Source organism: Chlamydotis macqueenii, chromosome 1 (genome assembly GCF_036417535.1).
Source record: "Chlamydotis macqueenii isolate bChlMac1 chromosome 1, bChlMac1.mat, whole genome shotgun sequence".
NCBI classification, from domain to species: Eukaryota; Metazoa; Chordata; class Aves; order Otidiformes; family Otididae; genus Chlamydotis; species Chlamydotis macqueenii.
Window position 1 is genome coordinate 78,779,102 of NC_141556.1, and position 26,570 is coordinate 78,805,671.

Sequence of the window (26,570 nt, forward strand, 5' to 3'; positions counted from 1 at the left end):
GATACCTCGTCCTCTTTCTCTTTTAAAAGCTTGATCCTCTAAACTCCGAGATTTTTAAAATGTTGCTACCTTTGCCATCTTTAATACTAGATGCTGAGTGGCATTTTAAAATAGTATTAATTAACATATATTAGACAATGTATTTTAAAACTGCCTCTAAACTTCTAGTCAACACAGCTCCTGAATTTGTTTCAGGCTAGCAATCCTGTAACCTTGAATCCTAGGAACTCTTCTGAGGCTGTTGCTGCTGTTCTGACTTCCAAAAGCAATGATCTGAGGAGGCAGATTGTGTATCTCCAACTGAGGTTCTTCAAAACATTGCCTGACTGGCTGTATACCCCTTTGTTTTGTAGCTTTTGGCTAAAATATTAGAGCAAGACGAAACTGGAAATTTTTAGGACTGAAAACTATTGAAACGTACCTGTCTTGTCCTGAATGTTTGGATCTGTAGTTGGATTTGTGAAGAGTGCCCAGAGCTTGCTGCTCACAGAAAGTTTCAAGGAGTCTGGTGTTACAGAATATACTTCAAAGCGTATGTCTTTGCGAAGACACTGACTTTGCAGAAACAAGTTAGTTTTCTTTCTGTGGTTTGTTTTATGGCATACACTAATTAAATGATCGTATCTCCGTGACGGTTCTTTGCTGTGCAGTAGTCTTCTGGAAAATGTGTTGTTTTTTGCAACATGCAGCTACTGTCTAGGCTATCAGCTTAAGAATTAATACCTTTTAACTTTAGTGAAAAACTTCCATGCTGCTACAGCTTGGTGCATAAGTGACCATCTGTCCTGTATTTAGTCCTGTGACCTTGTCCTTTAATATAGGCTCCCCTTTTCAGGGGTTGGTTATGATCTGTTGCTTCCAGCTTACTCTGCTCGTGATCATAGTTGTGGGATTTGCATTCCCTCTAAAATACTTCCTTGCACATAGAAAGTTTTTAAACCTGTCAACTTCAGTTCTGTTACTTCCAACCTTTGTGATTTTTTTTTTTTTTTCACTCTTTTAGTATTACTTAGCTCCTTTCTATCTGTTCCCTAACAGCAGAAGATCTGTCTCTTCAACTCTGATTGGTCGTTCTTCTTTATGCATCTTTTGGTTCTGCTTCCTCCACCCTTATGTTCCATCTTCTGTTTCTATTCGAAGGGATGAGCATGGTTTTCAAGCCCTTGTGATACAATAATTTATTTTCTATGTATCTTTCATCTTTCCAATACCTCCGTAATTGTATGCTGATTTAATTATTCTGAAGTGTTGACATATTCAATTGAACATATCATAAACAAGTAAGTACATATACTTACTCCATAAACTAATACTTTTTCCAGTGCTGCTTGCTTTCAACAGCTGTTGCCTACCAGAGGATGCTATCTGGGAATTGGACATATCCTTCCTTTAGAAACAAAGCTGGAATGTACTGTTTAGTAACTGAACTGTATTTCCTACTCAATTTCTATGTGAGTACTACGAAGGTCTGAAGAGCCCTCTGTAACAAACTCCCTTGCAGTTTCAAAGGAAAAAGAAAGCACAAGCAGTACCCTATGTCATATGTGCAGTACTCTAAAAAGGCTTGCCAGGCACTGCCTTTTGATTTTGGGGTTGTTGGGTTTTTTGGGGGTTTTTGTTTTTTTGGGTTTTTTTTCGGTAAAAGGTTTTTCTTAAAACATGCAGAGCGCTATGCCTTAGGCTCTGGAAAATTGCGTAGTCTCTAAAAAGTCCTTGCTCTGTGTTTCCCCACACATCCACATCCACTCCCTCTCGGGTTTGTATTAGTCAACAGCAGCAAAGTATGTTACACAGTTTAGAAGCTACTGTATTTAGAAGAGAAACCAACAGAGAATGCCACATGAGATCTATTTTAGAGTATTGAACCTGCAAACATATGTGTTTTGTAAAATAATTAGGAAAAAGTAGTACAAAATTACATTATAATTTATCCTAACCGAGACCAATGTGTATTCTAAAAGCTGTTTATTTTAGAAATACTTTGGTGGTTCCATTAGAGATGAGAGTATAGCTTGTGTCATCAGTTTTTCCAAGTGTGTGCATGGGGCAGTGTAGCTACTATGGAAAGAAAAAACAGGTTGTATTTTTGATTCCTGAAGAGCAAGGAACAAAAAATCCTCCGTTTTAAAATAAGAGCCATAATATACCTTTTGACTTCCAGAAAAACGGTATTAAGAGTGTGGTCAGCTGTTTGGCATTGGAAGCAAGATTTTTCTGAACATCCACTTTCTCTGTTTGAAACCACAGCTCAATGATGACTGTAAAGATTAGGATGTGGGGCTCCCCGGCAATGCGCCCTTGCGGCCCAGAAGGCCAACCGCATCCTGGGCCGCATCAAGAGAAGCGTGGCCAGCAGGTCGAGGGAGGTGATTCTGCCCCTCTGCTCTGCCCTGGTGAGACCCCACCTGGAGTACTGTGTCCAGCTCTGGAGCCCCCAGCACAAGAAGGACATGGACCAGTTGGAGAAGGTCCAGAGGAAGGCCACGAAGATGATAAAAGGGCTGGAGCACCTCTCTTGTGAGGACAGGCTGAGAGAGTTGGGGCTGTTCAGCCTGGAGAAGAGGAGGCTCCGGGGAGACCTTATAGTGGTCTTCCAGTACCTCAAGGGGGCCTACAAAAAAGATGGGGAGAGGCTGTTCAGTAGGGCCTGTTGCAATAGGACGAGGGGTAATGGTTTTAAAATAGTGGGAGGTAGATTTAGATTGGATATTAGGAAAAAATTTTTAACAATGCAAGTTGTAGAACACTGGAACAGGTTGCCCAGAGAGGTGGTGGATGCCCCATCCCTGGAAACGTTCAAGGCCAGGCTGGATGAGGCTGTGAGCAACCTGATCTAGTCGAGGATGTCCCTGCTTCTTGCAGGGGGGTTGGACTAGATGACCGTTGAAGGTCCCTTCCAACCACAATCATTCTATGATTGTATGATTTTTTTACCTTCAGTTATTTTTATATGGCTTATGGAAAGAAGAGCGGACAGAAACTAGTGTTTCTGTGGCAAAGAGTCTTGCCCATGGGCACAGATCTAAAGGCAAAGATGGAACTCCTTGGTAGAGCGCTTGTTGCTTAATTGGTATGCATGTAGTGCAGAAATCAGAAAATGTTATTTTCCACCCCCCCCCATTATTTGGCTGGCAACACTGTCTTTTTCTCTCTGACAGTTTAGGATGTCCCCCACCCCCTTCTTCTACTCTCCAGAAAGTAATTCTTATTTTTAATTCCAGGAAAGTTGGAGTTTTGTTGCAGGTTCCAAGTTCAACTGTGGTTTTAAATAGTACTGAAAAGTGGAAAAGTTTCCTTAATTGTAGAGATCTGAGTAGCTTCTACTTTCTATTTGCAGTAGCAGTGTATTGGCACAGATTTCCTCAATCTTTCAAAGCCCAGCCTCACACATTTATTTATCTTGTCACCTCTTTCTTCTTGTATATTTTATGGAGAGAGGGGAAGCAGGAAGTGATTGTCTTGCTAATCATGTTCCAGTCTTTTCTTGGTAGCTCTTCAGAAAAATGATTCCAAATTTGTGTATAAGTAAAAATAAATACCTTTTTAGCACCTTTCAGATGTAGCTATCAAATTGAATGAGAGTGTCTTCTGAATCACATAAATATTACAGATAATCTGAACTCAGTCTTGTAGTCCTGAGAGTTGACTCGAGGGACAGTATCGTGGCCTGTAAGAAGGATGTGTTCATTATGAGTAATACCTTTTGAAGATGGAAGGATGTTCACTGTGCTTGATTAAGCTTAGAGAGGAGTGTTGTGATGCTTAATACTTGGAGTTGAACCTTTAAATATGGAAATACATCTCGCTTTTGAGTGAGAAGTGCTGGTGTTTGAGTAGGATGAATCATCTAGTTTCTAGAAGTCTTTGTAACAGCATGTGTGTACCATTTGTTATCAAATAGCTTTATACTTATAATTATTTTTAAGTAATTTTGATAGGGTGCTTGTATTCTTGTGCAAGAACAAAAAGTACTTTTGCTTCTAAAATATGTTCTGGTCCCAAACAATTCCTCATGAGGCATATTGCCTTTTTAGCATCTAAAAAGGCTGGTGATAAGGCTTTGAAAGGTTAGCAGTCTGATTTTCTTCTTTTTTTTTTCCTTCAGAATTTGTATGATTTATTATTTTTGTTTGTTAAACAGCTGTAAAAATAGCTATTTTCTTCTTACTAAGTATTTTGGATAGGGTGGCAGTATTGCAGGATGGTGAAAAATGCTTTTGGTTTTGAGATGGGAAGAGAAGTTTGCTGGTCAAATAGAGAAGCACCATGTCTTTTTCTTCTAAAACATTTGTGGGGATTTTCTTCCTCATTTTCTGAAACCGAGGACATTGTTCTCTAAACTTGCTAATGGGATCAAATCAACTTAATATAGAGCATGATATCTGATAATAAAGTTGATTGCTTATACTCGGGCTTTGATTGGAGGAAGTTTAGCGGTCACTTGGAGCATACTGAGCGCAAATGTAGCTTATACCATTTCATCTTGGCTGCTTCTCAAATTCAGTTTGGTACAATGCAGCCCTTGTGCTATTGTGAAGTCTTTGAACTGAACATCTCCTCCTGTATTTGTCTACTATGTAGGCACTTGATTTTTTTAGGATTTTAGCCAAACAATTTTTTACAAGTCAAGAAAATTGGCATATTTAACACTGTTCATTTGTTACTGTGTTACGCTTGCGTAACAACTTTAATTTTCACCATTTCCTTCACTAAATTACAGTGGTCCTCCGTTTATCCTAGTGGTTCTGCTGTTGGCCCCCAAAGAGAGTTTAAATCTCCTACCGAAGTCTTTTGTGTGCATCTGAAATGCCATATTCAGTCAGTAACCCAAAACTGAATATCTTTTTTTTTATTTCAGAGTTGTGAATGGTCTTATTTTTCCTCTTCTTCCCTGCCCCAAATGAAAAACAGGAGAGCTGAGGACTAAAGATATTAGATATAGTTTGCTACATCCTTGCTTAACTACCACCAAAACTTCCATGCATGATAGCAAGAGTTGAAAGTGCTTTATTCCACTGTAATTCTTCTGTTATCTCTTGGTGATGCTCTTGTAAAATGTGCTAGTGCTCTATTCTTTATGGTACAGTAATGCAGGAAGTGGATAAGGTAAAAGAGAAATTTCCAAGGTGTTACATCATGTCATGAAATTAAAAGGGTAAGAAACATATACAGAATTCTATGCTCCTGTATAAGCAGAAACTTTATTCTGAAATACTGCAAGCTACTCAAGCAGTAGAGATCTAGTCCACCGAACATGAAAGATGTGTGGGAATAAATACGAGAGTGTAGATTCAAGTAACTAAAATACAGGGCTCTTACTTTGTAATAGTAAACGCTAGTGTGCACGTAGGAGCATTACATCTTTTTGTGATAATTATTGATTGATTTCAAACTACAAGGGAAATAGTCAAGATTATTTCCTCAAAGTAATGTTAATAATGAAAATTAAGATTTAAATTCATGCTCCCAACGGCAACATGAAATAATTGGGCTTCAGATTGTCTCCTTAAATGCCCTTTTACTGTAATTCATTGCCAGCTGAAATTTGTGTGTTACGAGGCTAAGTACTGTGTTCTGCACAATTCCGAGTATTATGCTTTTTTCTTTTGCAGCTCCATATAAAAGCCTTTGCTTCAACTCAAATCCTTGAAAAATAAGTTGTTGTTACCATTCTGAAGATTTAAGTGTGGATGGATCGTATGCCACAAATTGTTGGTTCAGGAACTGTAGAAGAGTTCCCCTTGACTGCCCTGTTGATGGTTTGATTCAGTTGTTATGGCTGAGTCTGCGCTGCTCAGTTGGAATACATTTGTGCTGTTGACTTTGGGGAAATCTGTAGGTTCAAATTTGTGTTGAGAAACTCTTGAAGCAATGCTACACTGCCCAGAATGCCAATTTTAAGTTGATCGTTACCTATACTATTTTTGCCCCTTGAACGTGTGTACAAATATCAGTTAAAAAAAGCACAGCATGAAATAGCTTTTCTTCTCCCTCCCCCTTTTAAAAATTTCTAGCTTACAGTAACTGAACCAGATGCTGGCGGAGTCCACAGTTACCATTAGAAATATAATAGCTATTAATCTTTTGAACCTCTTGTTCTCCTAATTCCCCAATTGTCATTGATTATGTGTCCAAAAAATACTTAATTGCAGCTGGAAGGCTTCTATGTCATCTTCCTGTTAGCTTTGTAGTGGATTACGGATACACAAAATAAAAGGCTGTCAGCAAAGTGAAGAGTAGGGAGGAGATGGAGAGTATATTGAAATTGCTTGGTGGTCTTATTATTTTAGCTATTCTTTCTCAGTAGCTTCATCAGCTCGGAGGATGCTCTGAGATTTGACCTGTAATTATTTTATATTTAATAGGTAGACACGCTGTTTTAAAAATGCATAGTTTGGTTGGCATATACCTGTGCAGCGTGTATAACACTATCTGTACTCCTAGGAATGTAATTTGAGGAGAAAAATATTTTTACGTACTTATTTTTTTTCTAATAATGCTGAGAGTAGGTGTCTGGGTTGAAATTAAATGACTAGCATCTGCTATTGACTGTTGTGAATGGTGCTTGGGAAGGTGATCAGTGTAAATACTGGCATTAGCATAAGGGTAGACTGACCATACCTACCTGCCTTGTACAGCAAGGAGTTAGATTTGGTGGTCAGCTTAGGTTGCTATTACACAAGGAGGGTATTTTTTTGTAAGTATTTTGCTGCCTTACATCTGACAAAGAAGTTTCCATTTGCTTTGATGCGGTTAAAATTTTTTAAAAAGATAGATTATTTAGGCGCTTTTGACTTATTGGTGGGCTTAAAAACAGTGTTGTGAGAAGTAGCATAGTTCTCAAGCTTGAAGTTTGGCTTTTTGCTTAGATGCATAAACAATTGTATGAGTGTTTTATTATCTGAATTGTGGTATGCCTTTTATATAACTGGCAAAAGACTCTAACCAGCTTTCTTTTGAGCATTTGAGTAGAAGTGTGCTGAATTTATGAGAAATGGTCATTGCTGTATTAGGAAAAATACTGTGGAACAATGCACAATTATTTTGTGACAGTTTGTATCTGTTAGCAGGTAGGACCAGAAGCATGTCATATAGTCATCTACAAGTGAAAATAACGAGTACTATTTGGAGTAAATGTAGAGGCTGGTTTTGTAGCACCAGTAACACTTTTTTTTTTTTTTTTTTTTTTTTTTTTCTTTAGGTTCTTGATTGTTACAGACCATTTGCTGAAATGTCCAGAGCTGGTAAAAGCCCTCTATGCCAAACTGAGCAATCAAGAAAGGTAACCCCAAAAACCAATGTGGCTTTTAGTATTTAGCATTCCATATAGAGTATCCTGTTCACATGATTGAAAAACTGTGTGGTTTCATAGTTGGCACAAAATCTCTAAATACATGTTTCTATGTCAGTAATGGTTTTAAATTGGTTGGTTAACATTACAGCTTAGCCACAACTGGCAGTGATTTATGTAGGGTTGCAGAATCCAGGTTGGCGCCATTACTCGGTAAAGAAATACTTTTTAAAAAAAAAAAAAAAAAAAAAAAGACAAGATTTCATGCCTGTGTCTTGATTTCATAAGGGCACCACACCCTGCAATGTTTTACAGCTGTATTTGAAATGTCCTCAGCTATTCATACTCCTGTTGTAATTACAAGAAATTGAAAGGAAGCCTTTACTAAAGTTGGAAGTGTATCTAATACTGGTTAACAGAACCTAAAAAATGTAAATGTGCAGATGCCCATGATTACTTAATCTTTTAGTATTTCTGCTGCTGAAAATATAAAATGCTTCAATAAGCCTTCACGTTGAAAGAAACTAGCTAGTTTTCTTTCAAAGAGTTGAGTAAATGTAAATGTATTTGGCCATTTCATCGAAAATTACCATTGCTATAACTGGGAAAATGTTAATTTACAATTGCTTTAACAAAAAATCGTGGAAGATAAAAAAAAAATATTTTAAGGTGGAATAATCAACTTTTGGAAAGCCTGTACTATAATTCTACAGCTACTCCAGCTGCTTGAAGATCTTGTTTATGTATTCAACATGGCTACTTTGTTCCCCATTCGCCCAGGTAATCTCCAAGTTCACCCTATAGTTTTTTTCAGGTGAAAGACAAAGCAGTAAGCAAAACTGTCTCTTAATGTTTTTCTCCTGTGTTTTTTGCTGTACTTAAAGCCACAGTGTTGTTATGAATGGGCATACAGATGCTGAACAGAGATTATAAAGAAACAAAAGGGATGTCAGGCAAAGAAAGAGTATATGATAGGTTGAGAACCATAGATAAAATATCATTAATGTATAGGTATGGGATGGAAAACCGGGGATGGGAATGATAAGATAATGTCTTCCTCCTTTATTCAGGCTGACCAAATGGGAACAAATACAAGCTGTGTGCTTACTGTGCCTGGAGGCAGGGGCTCCTTAACCAGTTAACAGGAAAGTCTGTTTTAAGTGAATGAGCTAGATTTAACTCTCTTGGGGGATGTCATGAATGGCAGTTTTTTTGTATGTTTTTGTAATACCCTTGACAGCCAGGTCTGGGTTAGGGTGTTCAGTGGTACTTAAACATGATATAATCCATTTCTTGAAAGGTCTCAGCTGGATTTGTTGCACAGACCATGCTGCAGATAGTGATCGACTGCATCAACTGAAAGGCTTTCAGTGTAGGCATCATACAGATTGTCACATGCGAGACAGCTAGTCACAGCATATTCACTGAATTTATTATCAATCTCAAGAGTTCTGCAAATCTAACTCAATTAAGTTTTTCAAAAACATAATCACAGTACAGTTATGAATTTGATACTGCTTAATTTACTATCAAACATATGGAAGCGGTGTAGAAACAGTCCTTTTGCATCTGAACTATAGAATAAAACTTTTGCCATGGCATCTTCCGGTATAATGTTAGAATACTTAAGAATACATTCTTTTGAGATATATGAGGAGACAACTTCAATTCAGATAAAAACATTTTGACTGTCATTAACTGGAGGAAAAAAAGTAACCATATAAACCAAAGCATAGGGAATTCATTGTTTCAAAATGAGACAAGGAGCCTTCACCGCAAGAGTTGCCGCATTGGGTGTCCAATAAGGCTGACTAAGTCTTATAAATGAAGAAAGGACAGATGTGGTATTGAGGTGTCTGGGGAAAGCAGCTTGAACTCATGAATATATGGTAACTCTCAGTTACAGTATTCTCTATCATGCATGTTAAATACACTTACTTGAAATGTATTTACTGAAATGAAATTAACTATGCTGAGAAAGTTTGTGAGTACATACGTTAGTGGCGACTCTTAAAGTTGGCAGTTGCCTTAGATAACCAAAGTGTATGCAGTTGCATAACCGCAGTTATTTGCACTATTCACAGTATTCGCACTATTCAAAGAATTTCCTGTAATTGAAATATAGTGATTTGTGATACAGTGGCCATGGTGCATGCCATGAAGTAGTTCCTGTTGTTGAAGTGGATCTGGAATCTGAATTTTCAATTAAAAGACAAATTCCTGACTTCCGGACAACTTTCATTTCCAAACAAACTGAAGCACTTTGGTGTTGCATGTCTGAGTTTACAAATGGCCTGAAATAAATACTGTGATAATATGATGAGCTTTTTAAATGGTATTCTGGCTTTGAAAAGTGTATGATGATGTCAGAATGTCTGCTGTTTCTCCGCAAGTTATTATTACAGAAACATATATCTATGGTACTGAACCAAAAGATTATAGATTCTTGAATTCTTTGCCAGATTTCAGATTTCCCTGCACATGTGTGCAAGTATTTGGCAGAAGTGTTTAGAAAAAGCCTGCTTTGCTTTAATCCAAGTTAGCCTTGAGCATGGCAATATAAGCTAGTGCCTTGATAGTCTTAATGACATTGTAAAATCTTCAAAATGAGTACATCTGTGTTGTCCCTTTTAAGAAGGGGTTTTGCTTTAGTTAACAGCAACAAAAATGCAACTGAATAGCAACTGAATAGCTTCAGGTGTTTTTAAGATGCTCAACTACTTGCAACTTTAGTTTTGATTTTTGTGTTATTTCATGTCAAGTGTTCTCAGTGAATGATGTAGCCGTTGATTCAATTACCAGCTGGGAAATGGACACTCAAGTACTGTAAGTGGCACCGCTTCTTGGTTATGTTCAGCTAGAGGGCTGGTAATGTCAATGTTGTGTGTAGATTTTTGTTCTTGGTAATGCTCACAGACACAGAATAGCTGAAGGTAGCATTGGATCATAGTCCTTCACAAATGTACCAGTTTTCATTCAGTAGGATGCTTACAAGTATCATTCGAAGATGAAAGAATTGAAAATTTTGAGGAAGGACCTAATTTGTCTCATAGAACCATTGCTGTCAGTGAGGTGTTTTGGAAAAGAGAAGTCGGAGTCTCAAGTGTCTGGCTCTTGCTGAGAGGTTATAAACTGGGCAAGCTTGATACAAGAATTGTTTGGAGATAATAAAATAGATATAATTTTACAATACTATTTTTAGACATGCTTAGCAGGCGAAGGCCTTTTTTTGTTTGTTTGTTTGTTTTGTAATAATGACCCTCCAGATTTAAACTGCATTTCAATGTTGTGATTTATTTGCAGACTATAGGAGACAACAAAATGTTTTACTGATGACTGCAAAAATTTTATAGTAGTTGTTCTAAGTTCTTGCCAATTTGGTCAGCTTCAGAAAGAACTGGCTTAAGTTTGACTGGAGGGGGGGGAGGCAAATGGTTGACAAAATTCTTCCTAAGTGGTGTCTAAAGGAAAGGAAGATGACATGGCATAACCATTTCCAAATGGAAATATAATCATAATATACAAAATTATATGTTAGATATTGAACAGAGTGTTGCAGGTATTCATGATGAGACATACTAAAACTGGTACTCGGTTGTCATATCTGTCATACTTAGCTATAGGCAAACAAGTCATCTGAATGGCTAAACAGTTGTGAGATCATTTAAAACAAATGAGCAAATTGTGTGGGAGAACTAACCTGGAAAAATTTGGGTGAGTCTTGGAAGAAAACTGAGAGAAACAATAGAAGAAAGGAATGTAAGGGAACTTGCACCAGAACAAAAAGCATTGCTTTCAGGAAATTGTTGGCTGAATGGCAAGACTTGCTTGAAATTCAGGGGAAGGATGAGCATGTCCTGAATGACTGTGCCTGGAAGAAAACTCAGGAAAACAATTTTGACATGAATGCCTAAAGAGAACAGAAAACTTTAAAATACCACCTGTATGTATTTCCTTTTAATGTCAGTCCTGTTTCTCTGGAAGGATTATGGTTGTCTGAAAGGGCACCGATTATAGTGCAAGAGGAAGAGTAATGCAAAAAATTTCCCTTTTGGCAACAATTTCATCTCACTAATATGGTTTATGGAAGTGTGTGGTGACCCTCCAACTTCTTTGCAGAGTGATTTCCTGTCACTTTTAAATGTGTATTGTTTGGATTATTGGTGCAACAATAGCTGACTGGAATTCTGGTGTGCAGGAGATAATATTTTATTAGAATAATTCCTGTAATCATAAAGTCTGTGAGCAGCTTGTTTTCTTAGCTGAGCATATGCTTGAAAAGCTCTAAACTTGGTAAAAACTGGCATGTAAAATCTAGCTCTGTTTTGGGGATGAATGACACGTCTGTGCACTTAACTTGATTTTTGTATAGTAAGCCAAATCTGAAAGCCTTCGTTCAGTTAGGGATGTTGGGTAACTGGACTCTGGTAGTTTGTAGATGGGCGAGCCTGTGGTACCCAGCTGTAACCTGCAGAACAAACAGAATGACTGTTCTGTGTCGGTGCTCTGTCACATATGTAAGCGAAGCCTGTGAGAGAGGTTACCCATGCTTGACAGCCTTCTGTCTGGAGTCCACCCTTTCCCAAATGTCTTGAGTGCATTTCTGTGCTGCTGTGTTGAAAAAGCTTTTTGTGTTTATTCGGATAATTGTTTCATGCAGCTGTATTAATGACATCGAGGGTTGAGTTTAGCAAGAACTAAGTAGCTGTTATGTGATTAATAGGAGTGGGTTCTTGGAGGTTAATAAAGCAGTGACCGTGCTTTTTCCATAGAAAAAGACATTTCTCTTCCCCTTGTGACAACCTGCTTGGTAAATTTAAAAAAAAAAGAAAAAGCATTTGAACTGTTCCACATGTTTAAATGCCAGTTGTTCCATCTGAATTGCAAATATTTTAGTGAAAGAAAACCCTGAGCCTGCTCTTGAATTCATTCAATAAATAGCACTCTTTCAGGTTGAGAGAATTACAGTGGGACTTCACTAACCCATGTGCTCCTCTGTGCTGGGGTTGAACAGGGAATCTGTAGGAGGGCCTCTGTTCCGTTAAAGTCCTGCTTCCACAAAATACTCCCAGTTTGCCGTAACAATGTGAAAGGATATCAGAAATAAAATGACATTGAAGCTGTTAAAATAAACGACTCAAGTACGTTTTATAGAGCAGCTTCATTATGTATCCACTTACTTGCTGGTTTAATGCACTGAAGAACTCTTAGTAGGTATATGAGTAATTAACTTGGATTTACTGTAGTCCATCTAGTGGCAATTACAAAACAGATGTAAAGAACCAAGTGTGCATACGAATTTTTATTTCCTCTGTTTCTGTTCAGAATTGGTTTGGGGTTGGGGAGGAGAATTAGTGAAGGAGTACGTGCAAGACAAGGGCCATGAAAAGCTGATATTTTCAAACAGGAACTGTCAAATAGTGTGTGTTTATTTTGCTGAGCTTGACAACAGTTTTAAGAGCTGTTTTGGTGGAAACTAAACTTGAGAAAAATATTGACTTGACTGTCTGGCCAGTTTGTGTTAATTGAATGATGAATTAAATTAATGGTGTGCAGAAATAAACCAGCGAATAGCAACTGATTACAAGTGTTCGTAAGACTTGCTAATTTTAAAAAATCAGCTCTGTTACTAGCATGCTAATTGTTTGTGTAATTTTTAACAACTATATGTCCTTATTCTATGGATAATTCTATATGGCTTAGTGAATTTGATTAATACGTTGTTTTCTGATTCTAGAGTTACTTTATTAGAGCTGATAATGGCAAAAGTAAGTGAGAAGAACCCAGTTACCAGTGAAGAAATGAATGTGTTCATGAGACATGCTGACTTCCTTGCAGGCTGTTTCCAAGAGAAATGTGAAGCTGTCCTGAAGTTAACTTCTGCAACAGATGCAGAAGATGAGGTATGATGGATAAAAAACATTATAGTACTACTAGTATCTGAAGTGGTGAATCTTCATTGCCACTATTACCCTAGTTGTGCTTGTGTGCATTGTCAGTTTATATTGGGGAAGCAGTGGGAGAGTTCGTAGGAGAATCTGTAAGACAGCAGGACAGTTTTGCCCGTGTGAGTATGACAAAGAATGTGGTGCTTTGAGATAGAAATAAATCTACAACATTGTTAAAGATCTCAAAATGTTTAAAATGTTCAAGTTGTCACATGTTTGAACGTTTTATTATGTTCTTACTAGGGATCACTTCTATAATTTATTTGGATTGTAAGTTACATTTTATTCAAATATGAATCAAAACTTTAAATATTTATTTTATTTATAGGTGGGAAGCAGCATCTCTCTCTCTTTTTTTTTTCCCCTGTGTTAAAGTTTGTTTGTTTTAAACTTAAATAAGTGATGATAACTTGATGATTAATATATCAAGGTCCCGAATACTCATTCTTTGAAAATGCATTTGGCTGCTTGTAAGGCAGGTGTTCCTGATCTGTTTGGGACCTGGGACATCAAGTTCTGACTGTGGAGAACTGTGGTGTGTGTGTGATTGGCTCAGTGCAGGGAAGCTGTCTGAAATGTATAGTGATCCTCCCTGCAAATGAGAGCTTTTGTTACTGACTCTTCCCCATTTCCCAATGATTTGGGGCTCTCTGGTGGAACTCAAATTGCTCTGACAAGGCGGCACTCCAGGGGCCAGCTATTGTCCGCAGAATCAAGTTGCAGAGCTTGATGGGCTCTTAGTGGCAGACAGCTCTTGTCTCCTGAGCACCCAGACACTTGCCCCAACTCCAGTCCACTTGGAAGAAATCTGTTATTGCTTCAGACTTAATGAACTGGTTCTATTGAGGATGGCCACAATGAAGTCCCTTTGCAAGCTAAATAGGAAGGCTTTTATGGGTCACAGATGGTTTGTGGGTTGCACTTTGGGAACCTCTGATGCGGAGCTAAGTCCTGGATGGCCTTATTTTATTTCCTCCTTTTGAAGTATCTAAGAGTTGCTGGCTACTTGCCACACCATATAGTGCAGTAAGGAGGTTCAGGCTATCTAAGGGTAGAGGTCTTTTCAAATAATCTGGTCTTCTATTTTTCTTCTTACTTTCAACAAGCTGCTTGAAGATCTAACAGCACCTTTGGGAATACAGAAAGCAACTTGCACTATAACTTGTAGTGACCTTATTTGTGCTGTGTTAGGTCATCATATTGTAAGCAGGCAGCGCGAGGTCGTATTGATTTCAGTTCAGTTCTTGATCTCTCTCATGTAGATAAAGTGTTAATGTTTTCAGCTGATTTAGGGATGAGTTTTTGTTTTGGTTTTTTTTTTTGAAAAAGACAACTAGCCATAAACTAAAAACTTGAGAAATCTGTTTTAGTCAAACATAGAATTAGTTAATCACTGATTCTCACTAATTAATCATGCTTGATTTCAGAAGTGTAATTTATTTATTTTCTTAATAAGATGTTTTAAAAGATACTTTTAAAAAAAGTCACATCTAGCTTCTGTCTTGCCAGGTGAACACAGTGGTATGTTGAAATAATATTACCCGATATACATGTAGATGGAAGCATTTTGTTGTTAAAACAAAATTAACCTCTAATAGTTTCAATTTTAGAAACTCTTGACAATGACTGTCATAACTAATTTATTATCAAAGTGAAAAAATATTGATCTTCAAATGCTTTTATATCATAATGTTACAGTGTTGTACTTGCTAATTTTTTGTTTGTTTGTTTAAATGTGCACAAAAATTGTAAATGTGTATTGAGAGGAGCTATGAAAAAAGATCTTAAAAATTGCTTTGTGAGGAGGCGATAGTTGGATACATTAAGAAAAGAAGAAAAAAAAAAACCAAACAACAACCTACACAGTAATCTCTTCTTGTCTATCCAAGCAGCACAACTTCTCTCTCCCTGCCATTTTTTCCCCTCCTGTTTGCTCCATGCTTTTTCTTCCCTCCCTCCATTTTTTTTTTTTTTTTAATCCTGTGTGGTTACTTTCCAAGTATTCTGTGGTTTCAGTTCTTGGAAAAAAACATTTGTTTGGGCCTAGCAGAAGGAGGTCTCTGTCCAACTTGAAGGTGCTGGGACAGCAGTATTGAGGATATTACTGTATAACTTATGATGCTTGACACTGACTTTTTATCCTTCTCTCACATAAATATGGTGTATGATAAGTTAAGTATCACTGGTGGGAAATGTGAATCATTTAATGAGCACAAAAATATAAGTCATAATAACTGAATAAATGGAAAGCAATGACAGGTATATTTTTTTTTTAAAAATGTGTATATATGCATATTGTGTGTATACATTTATTCATAACATATGCCTGCCATGGGAAAAGAGACATTCCAGCTCAAATTCATAAAACTGTTTCATTTCTTACTAGAAATGATAAAAAATTGCACAATTTTTTTCTCAATTATGTAAATATTTTAGTTTTAGCTTAAGAGTTGTACTTAACTGAAAAAAAAATGCAATTGTGCATGTGGAGTCTGTCATGAAAAATGCTTTAGGCAACCTCTGTGATATTAAACTAAACTCTGCCTGGACTCTTCTGTGGCCCTGAAGCTCAGTGCCTTGGTCAGGCTATGTCTGTGCTAGTGAGCTGACTTAGCCTCCAAAACTGGGAAGCCACATTTGAAAACTGCTTTTTGGGAACAGTCTTTGAACTGGCCTGACTCCCAAAGTGTTGTCTGGGTGTCCCATCCACTGTTCAATTTATTGTATGTAGACACTGCCTTTTTTCCCTAAGGAGCCTCAGGTCTTGTAGCTTCCATCTCAAACCAGTGAAAAGCTAATCATATGCTTCTGCAGTGCTTAAACCAATGTTTAAAATAGCTTTTCCGTTATAAGCCTGACTTCAGCATCAGTTTGCTTCCACTAACTTTCAGCCATACTTCCAAAATAAAACCCTTCCCTGCATTTTAAGTTCTTATTTCATCTCTTTATAAGGAACAGCTTTTTTGACTCTTTCTCAAAATATGTTTATTTAAAACCTCTTTAATTATTTCCTTATTTACTCTTCAGATTATGTCCATATCAGGATGGCTGTCAGATTTAAAAATATTTTTGAGTTTGAACAGCATCTTGTTGCTGAACTAAAAAAGGAAGTTTCCTGCTTTATTGCCTTTCTTTTGTACAGGTGGAGGGCAAAAATAAAAAAATAAGGAAAGCTGAGATGGGAGGAGGGAACTCAACCAGAGATGTTTAAACAGTTTTTTGAAAGTAACAAGTTTCAAATGTAGATAAGAATTTGGGGGTTCTTTTGTGCTTTTTAAGTACTCTATTCCTTTTCTCAAATCTAGATGGAGCAGTTGCTGAGCTAAGACAGATGGTGGGATAAGAGAGAGAACGAAATCGTAGCATAAAACCCGGAGAAGAAGTATGTAGAAGACAGTGAAGAAAGGCATTAAATAAAGGGGGGAGTGAAAAAGGATAAGAGTGAGAAAGGAAAAGCCATACCTTACAGTATCTGCTGCTACAGAGCTTTGGAGTAATGAGGTACACATAGCAGCAAGGGCCATTGTACCTTACTGGTGTAATTTATAGTTGCCTACTGATACTTACGCACTTTACAACTGTGAAGCAAATAACCTTGTCTTATGCACAGGTAAAGTGTTAAGTGTATGAGCTGAAGAGGCTTTTGATTAAGCTACTGTCTTGTAACAATGCAAAATGGCTTCAAATTGTAAATACCTGTTTACTTTCTGTGAATTACATTGGGAGTATTCTTAGTTTATAACAGGACAATGACCAATGTGTTCAGAGGCTGGTTTTCTGCTGTCGAAAGCAGTTTATTCAATAAACTTAGGGCAAGAGCTGCACCTCACTACACCTGTGTGAGGAAAAAAATGAAAATGCAGCTTTAAGACCTGGACCATATATCATTTGTTGTCTTCAAGGAGCATAGGAAGGAGCAAAGAATGGATATCATCGTAGTATCTAATTACTGAACACTACTGTTGATAATTTCAAGTATGTTATATTGATTATGGATTTAAAAATACTATACTATTGCTAAGTAAATATCTCTTTGTCCTGGACCAGACAAGACAGGAATAGTTACTGTGACCTATATCTGAGCCTTTTCAAGGCTACTTGCAGTTTACATACCACGCCTTGTGTTGAATCATCTTGCAGTCACAGTCTGGTTCTTGAGCAATATGTGATGTTTCAAGTTATGCCATTTGCTCTTAAGGTAGTTTCTGTAAGTGCTGGATTGTGACTATAAGCACACATCAACATAGTCTGTGAGAAAAAATAGTTCTCTGCCTGAATAAATAATACGCAAATAAAATTGTGTGTCTCATACCTAACCAAAATGCTGCATCTATGATCCCAATCCTATTTACCCAAGAATAATGTAAATTCTCGCAGCCAAAGTTCATTTGACCACAGAACTTTACAGAATTCCTGCGGATAACAAATTGGTGTCTTGCAGGCGGTGTTTGTGTCTTTAAAGTGGGACGCTCCTAGTGAATAAACTCAAAGAAAACATTTATACAGAAATAATTTTCTCAGCTAGTAATTTTCTGCATTTCTGCTTTTGGAAGCTACTGTGTTTTTGTTAAAATTTTATCCCTTATGGCTCTGTTTTGGTTTCCCCGTGATTTTTCAGGGCACATGTAGCACTGTTTGACTGTAGAAAATAAATTATTGCAGTGTAATACATTACTGTTACTGTAGAAAGATGTCCTTGTTTTATATAAATTTATTCTTGGCAGTTTAGAAGACCTGCAAAGATCCTGAGGTGCTGAGAGTTCCCGTCCTCTGTTTAGATCGTTGGTTTTTGTGTTCTTATGGTATCCTTCATAAACCATTTTCAGAAATATAATTTTCTTTTACAGGAAGCGCTGGTTACAATTCGTCTTCTTGATGTTCTTTGTGAAATGACATCCAACAGCAAACAGCTAGAACATCTACAGGCTTTGCCTAGTTTGCTTGAAACAGCCATAGGTGAGTGAAAAGCCACAAGGTTTATTAACTGTTGGCTTGCTCCAAATCATGTTGCTCTGTGGATGAAAACATGTTTTTCACAACTGGTGGTAATTATGATTCTGACCTTTTAATAAAATAAATAAATAGGTGATTGAGTTAATCTACATTTTCAAATATTTGATTTGTTCCTGGAATTTTTCTGCTTCTCTACTTGCTCTGTTGGCTCCAGCTACCCAACAGAGCCTTGATTCAACTGTCAGCAATGCGCTATTTATACAGTAAGAGTTGTGCAAAGGACGGCTACTTCCTATGTTCTTCCACTGGCTGAATGTGTGTGGAAGAATTTCCTCAAGAAGTAGAAAAAGAACTTGTCCATGCCTGTTCCCTTCTGTTTCCCAGTTCCTGAAAACTGAAACGAAGTACAGTTTGAATGTTCTTAACCAAGTTCTGTTTGAAAGAAGATTTCTTCTGCTAAGAAACAGCAAGCGAAGGGCTGTATACAAAATTAAGCTAGGATGGTCCAGAGAGACTCTATCTACTTGACAAGGAAGGAGGAGGAAGTATCCATATACTGACCTGTGCCTTCGTAAATCTTAACACTTTCTGAGACTGATGTATGCCACCATGTTCTGGGAAAACTGTAAATGTATACAGATTTTAAAGAGAAATATGTAGTATTTTGGCTTAAAAAAAAAAAAAGGAAAAGACTGAAACAGCTGTTAACTATGACTGTTTTGAGATTTTTCAGAGGGTCCTTGCTGTAAAAAACAAAACAAAACAAAAAATCAAAAAGACCAGCCAAAACTTTATTTTTGATGACAAGTTCATAGTTTTTACAGTAAGATGACTAACAACAGGATCTATTTTGTGCTTGTGTGTGTGTTTTGAGGAGACTCAAAGTTATGCATTGTATGATCTGAATCCTCATATAAGTCTTTCAACTTAAAATGAGGATTTCAAAGAGCTGCAGATCAGTTAAGTTTAGAAGCCTATAGGCCTGTCCTCCTTTCTCTAGCTGTGTGCAAACTGACTTTTCTCCACAGCTGTCGCCAGGCTAGTGAAATGGGTGCAGGCTAGAACATTGCTACCAAGTGCATCCTACTGAGGTGTCCTCTGGTTGAGAGCATGGGTGACATCCCAGGAGCAGTTGCTGTGCTATGTTGATGTTTGAGAGGAGCACTGTTCTCTCTGGGTGGGCATCATGCACGGAAGGTGGCTGCTTTTCTTCCACCTTTTCCTGTGCCTCTCTTTCCAAGTAGGTGCATTGCTCATTGCATTTTTGTCTTCACTGTAATAAAATTTGAAGAGTTTTATTCACTTTTTTGGTGGCTTTTTTGTTTTGTTTTGGTTTTTGTTTTTAATCCTTTTGTTCAAGGATCCCTCTTAAGTGCAGGCAGAAGGTTTGGGAAGACCACGGAATTCCCTATTATGTGTTTGTGTGTGGGAAAATAATAAGACTATAAGGCAAGGAAGCACACGAAGTGAATGCCATGAGAAGGATATGAGACACTACTAATTTTTATGGATTTACAAAAGCGAACAAATTTCTATTAAAGAAGATCGTGTGAAAGGTATTTTATGATTATGTTTTTTTAGGGGCAATCAGGAGATTCATTGGGTACTCCTGGTTCAAAATATGAACAAATATAAGTGATAGCTCTCATACAGGAGGCCTCTAGGCCCTATTATAGTTTCATATTTAAAAAAAAAACCTACGAAAAATTTAGGCTCTTTATCAGCATAAAGATTTTTTTCTTCTCCTGTATCAGCCATCTGAGAGTGAAACTATAATATGAGGCCCTATGAAGTTTCTTCTAATTTAAGTCCAGGAAATCAAGGGCCCATTCCATGATGGATGTTGTCATGTGTAGAGCAGGAGGAGCATAGGGCTTAATTACAGCCTTGTGCTATAACTTGGTTTTGCTCCATCTTTATTGTTCCAATAGAAGTTGCATGAAGCATTATGGGGACAGTGGCATGCCAGGCCATTTATTAGTATTGCAGGTTGCTTAGAGGAAAAATACCTCTTAATTTTAAAATATAGGTACAGCTTTTAGTGAATTAGTTTCTCAGCTGTATGGGCTTTTGGGTATTCATATGATTTCAACTTTTCTTCTGGGTGTGGTCTCTGTGGAATGTTGTTTTCACAGCTTTTAATTGCCCTTCTCCCTGATTTCTCTCTGGAGTATTGCAGGAAAAATCCTAGTTACTATAAACTAGCATTCACTGTGTAGTAACATTAGTATTTCTCAGTTGACAAGATTATGGTACTGAAGGATTTGTAAAGATGTGTCAGGGTGCTAGATGTACTTGAAATCTTTTCACATACTACAGAGCTAGGAACAAACTGGAGAAAAAGTACTTCTTGGATTAGTATGTGTTGCTGTGACAAGTTTGAATTAAAGGAAGTTTTCTAAAAACTTTGGTTTCAGAAATATATTTACAGTGCCAGAATCTTCAATAGCCTGCAAGTTCTGACTCTTCAAGTAGATACTGAGAGCAACAGCCTTCAATCACTATAGAAATGTGTAAAAAGGATGCAAAAATACCTCCTGACCATGGCACGGCCTCATATACTTATACTAGCACAAATGAAGAAATTAAGAAAACTTTCAAAGTTCTTTTGACGTATTGCTGAATATTTGAAATTACATTGATTAACTTTGAACCTAACAATTAGTAGTGGAGCTTTGTGCAAAGTGATACTAATTTTTATGCCGTAATTAATTAAAATATTCTTGTGTTCTGTAGATACCCTGAGATTAACTCATCTTGCTGGGAAGCAGGCTGTAAATATTTTCACTGCCACACATACTATGACAGGGCAAGAAGAAATTTCACATCCAGCTGTGGGTTTTAAATCTCATCTCATTCGTTTGATTGGAAATTTGTGTTACAAAAATAAGAAAAACCAAGACAAGGTAAGTTTATACATTTTTCTGGCAGAACTCTGACACGTGAACAGATGTGTATGCCTGACTGTGACTTTACTGATGAAAATATGTTGTTGATCTACAAATAGAAATTAAAATTGGTCTTGTAAAGGAGTTACGGTTGTTTGTTTTTTTTCATGTCTCTGAGTTACTATAACAGGTATGTTAACTTTTTAGTAACAATGTGATATGTGCCTGTCTGTCTTTTGCTTCAGCCCTATAGACTGTAAGCCAGTGCCTAATTCCTTTATTGTTTTCACATTTGCACTTTCTTTGAAAAGAAAATGTCTGAGGCTAAACCTCAACTTCAGTTTGAAGGGGAATGGATGGAAATTGTTGCATAAACTTAGTTTTTAATCTTTGATCTAATACTTTTTCCCTCTTCCACCTCTTAAATTTTTTCATGCCACTTGAAAAATGTTGGTCTGCTTCCATCAAATAATTTCAAACTTTATGTTTAGAATTCCTCTATGTAAAATTAGTTTTGTTTCCACAATGAGGAAAAAGAAGGAACAGCATGTTTTTAACTATGAAACCCTTTTTCTTAGTGTGATAAAAGATGTGGCTTTCCTCCAAGTCTTGTTAGACTAATGTAATTTCAACAAGAAAAGCAGTCTTGAAATAATATTGTCTTACAGCTCATCTGAGCACTTCCGAAAATCAAGTAGGTTACATTTCTCATTTGGCCTAAGCAACCACATGGTGTATTTATGGTATCCTCAGCTTCATGAAACCTTTCTGTTTCTCTAGTTCTTCCTTGTGAGTTCTTGTTATAGAGAAACCCTCTGTCGATTCCCTTACATTCCTTTTCTCTTAGAAGTGTCTGTTGTTATGGCAGCCTTGTCCTGGAAGGAAATGGTCTTGAGCAGACTTGTTAATGACTTTGAACAGGGAAATTTGGGATTCTTTTCTTTTCATTGTTTTATTAATTTGAATCAAAGTTTTCACCTGATCACAACAACAAAATTACAAACATAAAAGAAGGGTATATTGAAGAAAGTATAAAAGATATAATGGAATATTCTTACTTCTCTCTTAAGGTGCTCAATGTCAGCAAGTAGCAAAGCCACAGTAATTAATACTGAGCTATCAAGACACTGAGTAATGAAAAATGAGTCTCGGATGGAAGCTTCTGTTTACTAAATACTGTTTTTGTGATTACTTCATTTTGGAGTTGGACTCGATGATGCTTATGCATCCCTTCCAACTTGAGATATTCTATGATTCTATTATTTTGTACTGGTGCTGTCAGATTTGTTTTCAGTTGCTGCAGTGTTTATCAAGTTAGACATTTATAATGGCAACTGAGCATTTTCATAGTGTATGAGGGGAGCACCTCCTTTTGTTGAGTTTTTTTTTATTTGTCTGCAGGACAGAGAAATGGAAAATCTGAGGAATGCTAGCCTCTTTGTCTAACAAATGCTAATATGATCATATAGATGGGAAATATAGTAATGATTCTTCCTTTCCCCATTCATATTATGTTATATAGCAAAGGGTTTTAATATTTCTGAAAAATATTAATCCTGTTAATCACACTTGCATAGCTCTGTCTCTGACTCGTTATGATGTAATATGTGTTTGTGTAAGTGAAATACATTTTTGTGGAATACCATATGATAATGGTGGTGAGGGGGTTGCTTTCATTTTGAAAGGGTTGATTTACTGCTTATTGTTCACTTTTGCTGGGATTTTCAAAGGCCCCTGGAGCAATTAGACATGCAGGCTTAGTGTTTTCAATGGAAGCTGGGTATTAACTTGCCTTGAATTGCCTGCACATAATAGTATTGCTTTATGCTGTCTTGAAAATTACTTAGATTCTTGTGTGTGATATCATGGAACACTATTTGAGTTCTGTGGAAACTTTAGAAATGCCAATATTATGATATCCTGTCTGTACCTTCAGTTTATTTAATACGTTTAAATTAATTCTAATAAATGCACTTGCCATTTTTAAGGCAGTTTCCATACATAAGCGCATGCTTGTGAAGACAGGGAAAGCAGCCCATATCCTTGCACAGATGAGAAAACTAAAGTTTTGAGATGGGAGTGAATTGTTCCAAGTGTTGGCCTGTATCAGACCTAGAACTGCATGAAAGCGGGGTTAGTTCCTGGGTTCCCACATATCTCTTCAGAGTAGTATCTCACAATATAGGTCTTGTTTTATATCCGTTATTGGGTTTACACAGAGTTTATTTTTTATATTCAATCAAAAGTAATGTAATACAGGGTAGAATGTTTTATATAACAAGCCAGCTAACCAATGCATCTGAGAGACCTTGGGCCTTACCATTGACTGCTACTTTTGTGGGACTTACTGTGTCAATTGCAGGCACAAGTTGAGGAAGTGGCTTTCCCTTTAGTTGGTTTAGCTGGTTGCCTGCCATGAGAAGGTCACGCATCACTTGCTTGAATAGTTCTGACTCTTCAGTTAACTGAGGCTTTCACACTTGTTTTCTGTAGCATTTTTCTGAAATTTCCAGTCCCAGTAGATCTCTTTTCCCAGTAACAATGATAATGTGTTAGTACATGGAGTAATAGAACACTAATAATAATCAATAATAACAAATATAGCCCCTGTTTTTATAATATAACCTTAGTGCTTTGTGTTGTTCTGCCTGACTTGTTCTGAAAACGTAAGTAGTCCCCAAAGACTTAGGGCTGGAATGGTAGCTTGGGCTAAGTCCTTTGAGTGAACAGAGTTGCATGACTGTCTTCAGGAGCTTCTTCAAGAGTCAAGTGACAACCAACTTGTTCTCTAGGAGGTGGGTCTTGAGCCAGCCTACACCTCATGCAGTGCGTGCCTCCTGAAGTAGGATGGTGCAGTCCTACTGTATGGGGCACTCGTGAGAGAGTTAAAGCAACAGAGAATGCCTGGAGTGGGAGAATAATTTTAGAGGACTGGTGCGTTGGTTTGTTGGCAGTGGTGAGAAATTATGTAATGCTTTGAAGCAGACAAATATCTTACTAGTGCTTTATTGCTTCTTCACTCTCTGTTTAAAACTATTCTTTGTTTTTAAAAAGCATTCTTTAGCTTGTACTTTGTTAGCAATAAGAATGCATTCTTTACATCTTTTCTTCCTCACAGTTTTGTTTACACTATTGTGATGAGTTCTTAGTCTATCAGGGAGTGGGCAGATGTTTAAGGCGTAAACTGAGATGCAGTTATTAAAATGGGTCTTGTCAGGTTTACTGCCCACTTGCATATTCTGTGAGGCTGGATGGGTTGGTATTTGTAAGAAAAGTGTCTGATAAAATGTTCATTTTGGGCTGATAAATTTTGGATATATGCATGTCCTGAGTTGCACACACTGTCTCATGAAGAGAAGAACAAATAAAAGTGCTGTGCTTAGGATAAGAAGTGTTGAGGTAGTTCTGTGTTGAACCTGCCAAGAGCCTGTAGTGGATGTGCAGTTCTCCTATGCTTTCTCTCTCTGCAGGAAGAAAAGCTCTCAAGAGTTATTGTCATACATGTGGGACAGTCCTGTGGCTGGTATTTCAGTTCTTGGGCCTCCTTCACAAAGATGTCTTGTGTGTTTTTATTAAATATACTGGAAGGAAGGAGATGGGTTCTCAGGCTGAGCAAGGAGTAGACGTTTTGGCTGGTAGTTGATGAGTGAACTTCTCAGAAGGAAAAAGTGAAAATTCCTCCATACTCCCCTCACCTTGTTTGTTGTTTTCATGCCGAGAAGCTTTAGGCACTTATTTTCTACTCTCACTTCTAGAGCTATAAAGTGGTGGATTCAGCCCAGCTCTTTCTGCTGGTTTAGTAGAACTGTTCTAGTAAAGAATAAACCTTATGAAAGAAACCTAATGAGTAAAGTATAGAGGATGTAATCCTTTATTGTAGAAATGAAACAAATACAAAATAGGTCGTAGCAATTAATCTGCACCTCCATTTCTTTGTCGATTTACAAGAGTATTTATTGGAAAGTGAGATGACTAATTTCTGCCTTATTGTGACAGATAGCACTGCTCTGCACAACCTTACTACCTTTCACTAGAACTGTTGTTTATGTTGTTAGGTGTTTATGCAGTGTGACATGTTTAAAATACTTAAATTAATTGCAAGTGTAATCAGTACTTGAATAAGCGGAATGATGTAGACCTTGCTCTGCATTGTTTCCCTTCCTCTCCTGTAAAGAGAAAGGAATTACATAGTCTTCAATCACAGAACCTTGCTGCAGTTAGTAAACAGGAACTTGAAAGGAAGCAGAAAACTTGACAAAGTTTAATTGCAGTGTTTATTCACTATTCACTTTAGTTCAGTATTACCTCTGAGATCAAACGGGGGAATCAGCTGGCAGAACACTGGCATGCTGAGATCAGGCTGTACTGTGGCTTTTTCAGATTCTGAAAGGAAAAATTGTGCTATTTCTGAAAGAAAGGTTGAGCCTAACTTAGTAAGAACAAAGCACTTAGCTTGGGTTTGCTACTGTAATCTGATTGTGTTGGCTTTGCCATCTTTAACTGAGTCTTGTTACTGACAGGATAGGTAGTTAATTGCTACCTGCTTGCTTCATCTACCAATGTGACTAGTATGCTGGGATAGTTTGATACACACCGAGAGATCTCTGTTCCCTGCAGAAGAGTGAATACACACAAGTATATTTTTGAGGTGTCTCTTTTTCTTAATCAGCCTATTAAAAGCAAAACTGATTCCCTGAGGTAAAGAGGGAATACTGGAGCTGCTGATAGGCCCAATGATAGGATACTAATCTTGGAATGTGTGTGTTTCATTGGCAAAGTTGTTCTGGTATTTATATGGGGGAAGAAATTTTAAATACAGAAATTTTAAATACAGAATTGTACTGACCTTTCTTACCTAAATGGAATCACTCTGAGATCAACAATTTACAAGGGTAATTTTTTTCACATGTCTGTTTTTTGTTTGAGGTGGCAGAAATGCTTCCTCTAATGTAATTGTATTGGATTTTGTCAGTGCAGAGTTGAGAAAGGAAGTATTTTGAGAGAAAAGAAAAAAAAAATAAGCTTCTACAGTTAAAGTTAATAAAAATAGCAAGCAACAGATCTGCCTGGATATTGTTTAATATGTTTAATATAGGTTGGAATTTTTTTTTAATATATCTAAGCCAAATTGTTTTATATGAGACTAGCTCCTTAATTTGAAGACCGTTCTGCCTGAAAGAATGAACAAGATTTTACTTGTTTGGAATTCAGTTTTCCATTCTTCTTTTTACTGGGGCAGGGTGTACAGTGATTCCAGTTAGAATACAGTTAGAAAACTATGCCAGCATCCATAGATCAAATTGTCACCACTCAGTTCCTTAACTTAATCTTCTTATTCTGGTGATTATAAAATAGAAAATTTTAAATCAAAGACAAATACCTCGTTTTATTGAACCATTGCCTCTTTCTCACCTGAGGTTTTCAGAAAGACTCTATGACCTTATCTGTGCTTTTTCTTCAGAATTAATGTAACTTCTTAAATAAATTACA

The 26,570-nt window shown here is 37.1% G+C and overlaps 1 protein-coding gene across 1 annotated transcript in view; it reads left to right on the top strand.

The window, feature by feature from the left end:
* Window positions 1-26,570, top strand: part of ATXN10 (ataxin 10) — a 103,237-nt gene that overhangs the window by 37,360 nt on the left and 39,307 nt on the right. Inside the window, exons 6-9 of the mRNA XM_086757745.1 lie at window positions 7,202-7,282; window positions 13,029-13,194; window positions 18,087-18,195; window positions 20,929-21,098. Of these exons, the coding sequence (XP_086613871.1) occupies window positions 7,202-7,282; window positions 13,029-13,194; window positions 18,087-18,195; window positions 20,929-21,098 (526 nt within the window). The remainder of the gene's footprint in view (window positions 1-7,201; window positions 7,283-13,028; window positions 13,195-18,086; window positions 18,196-20,928; window positions 21,099-26,570) is intronic.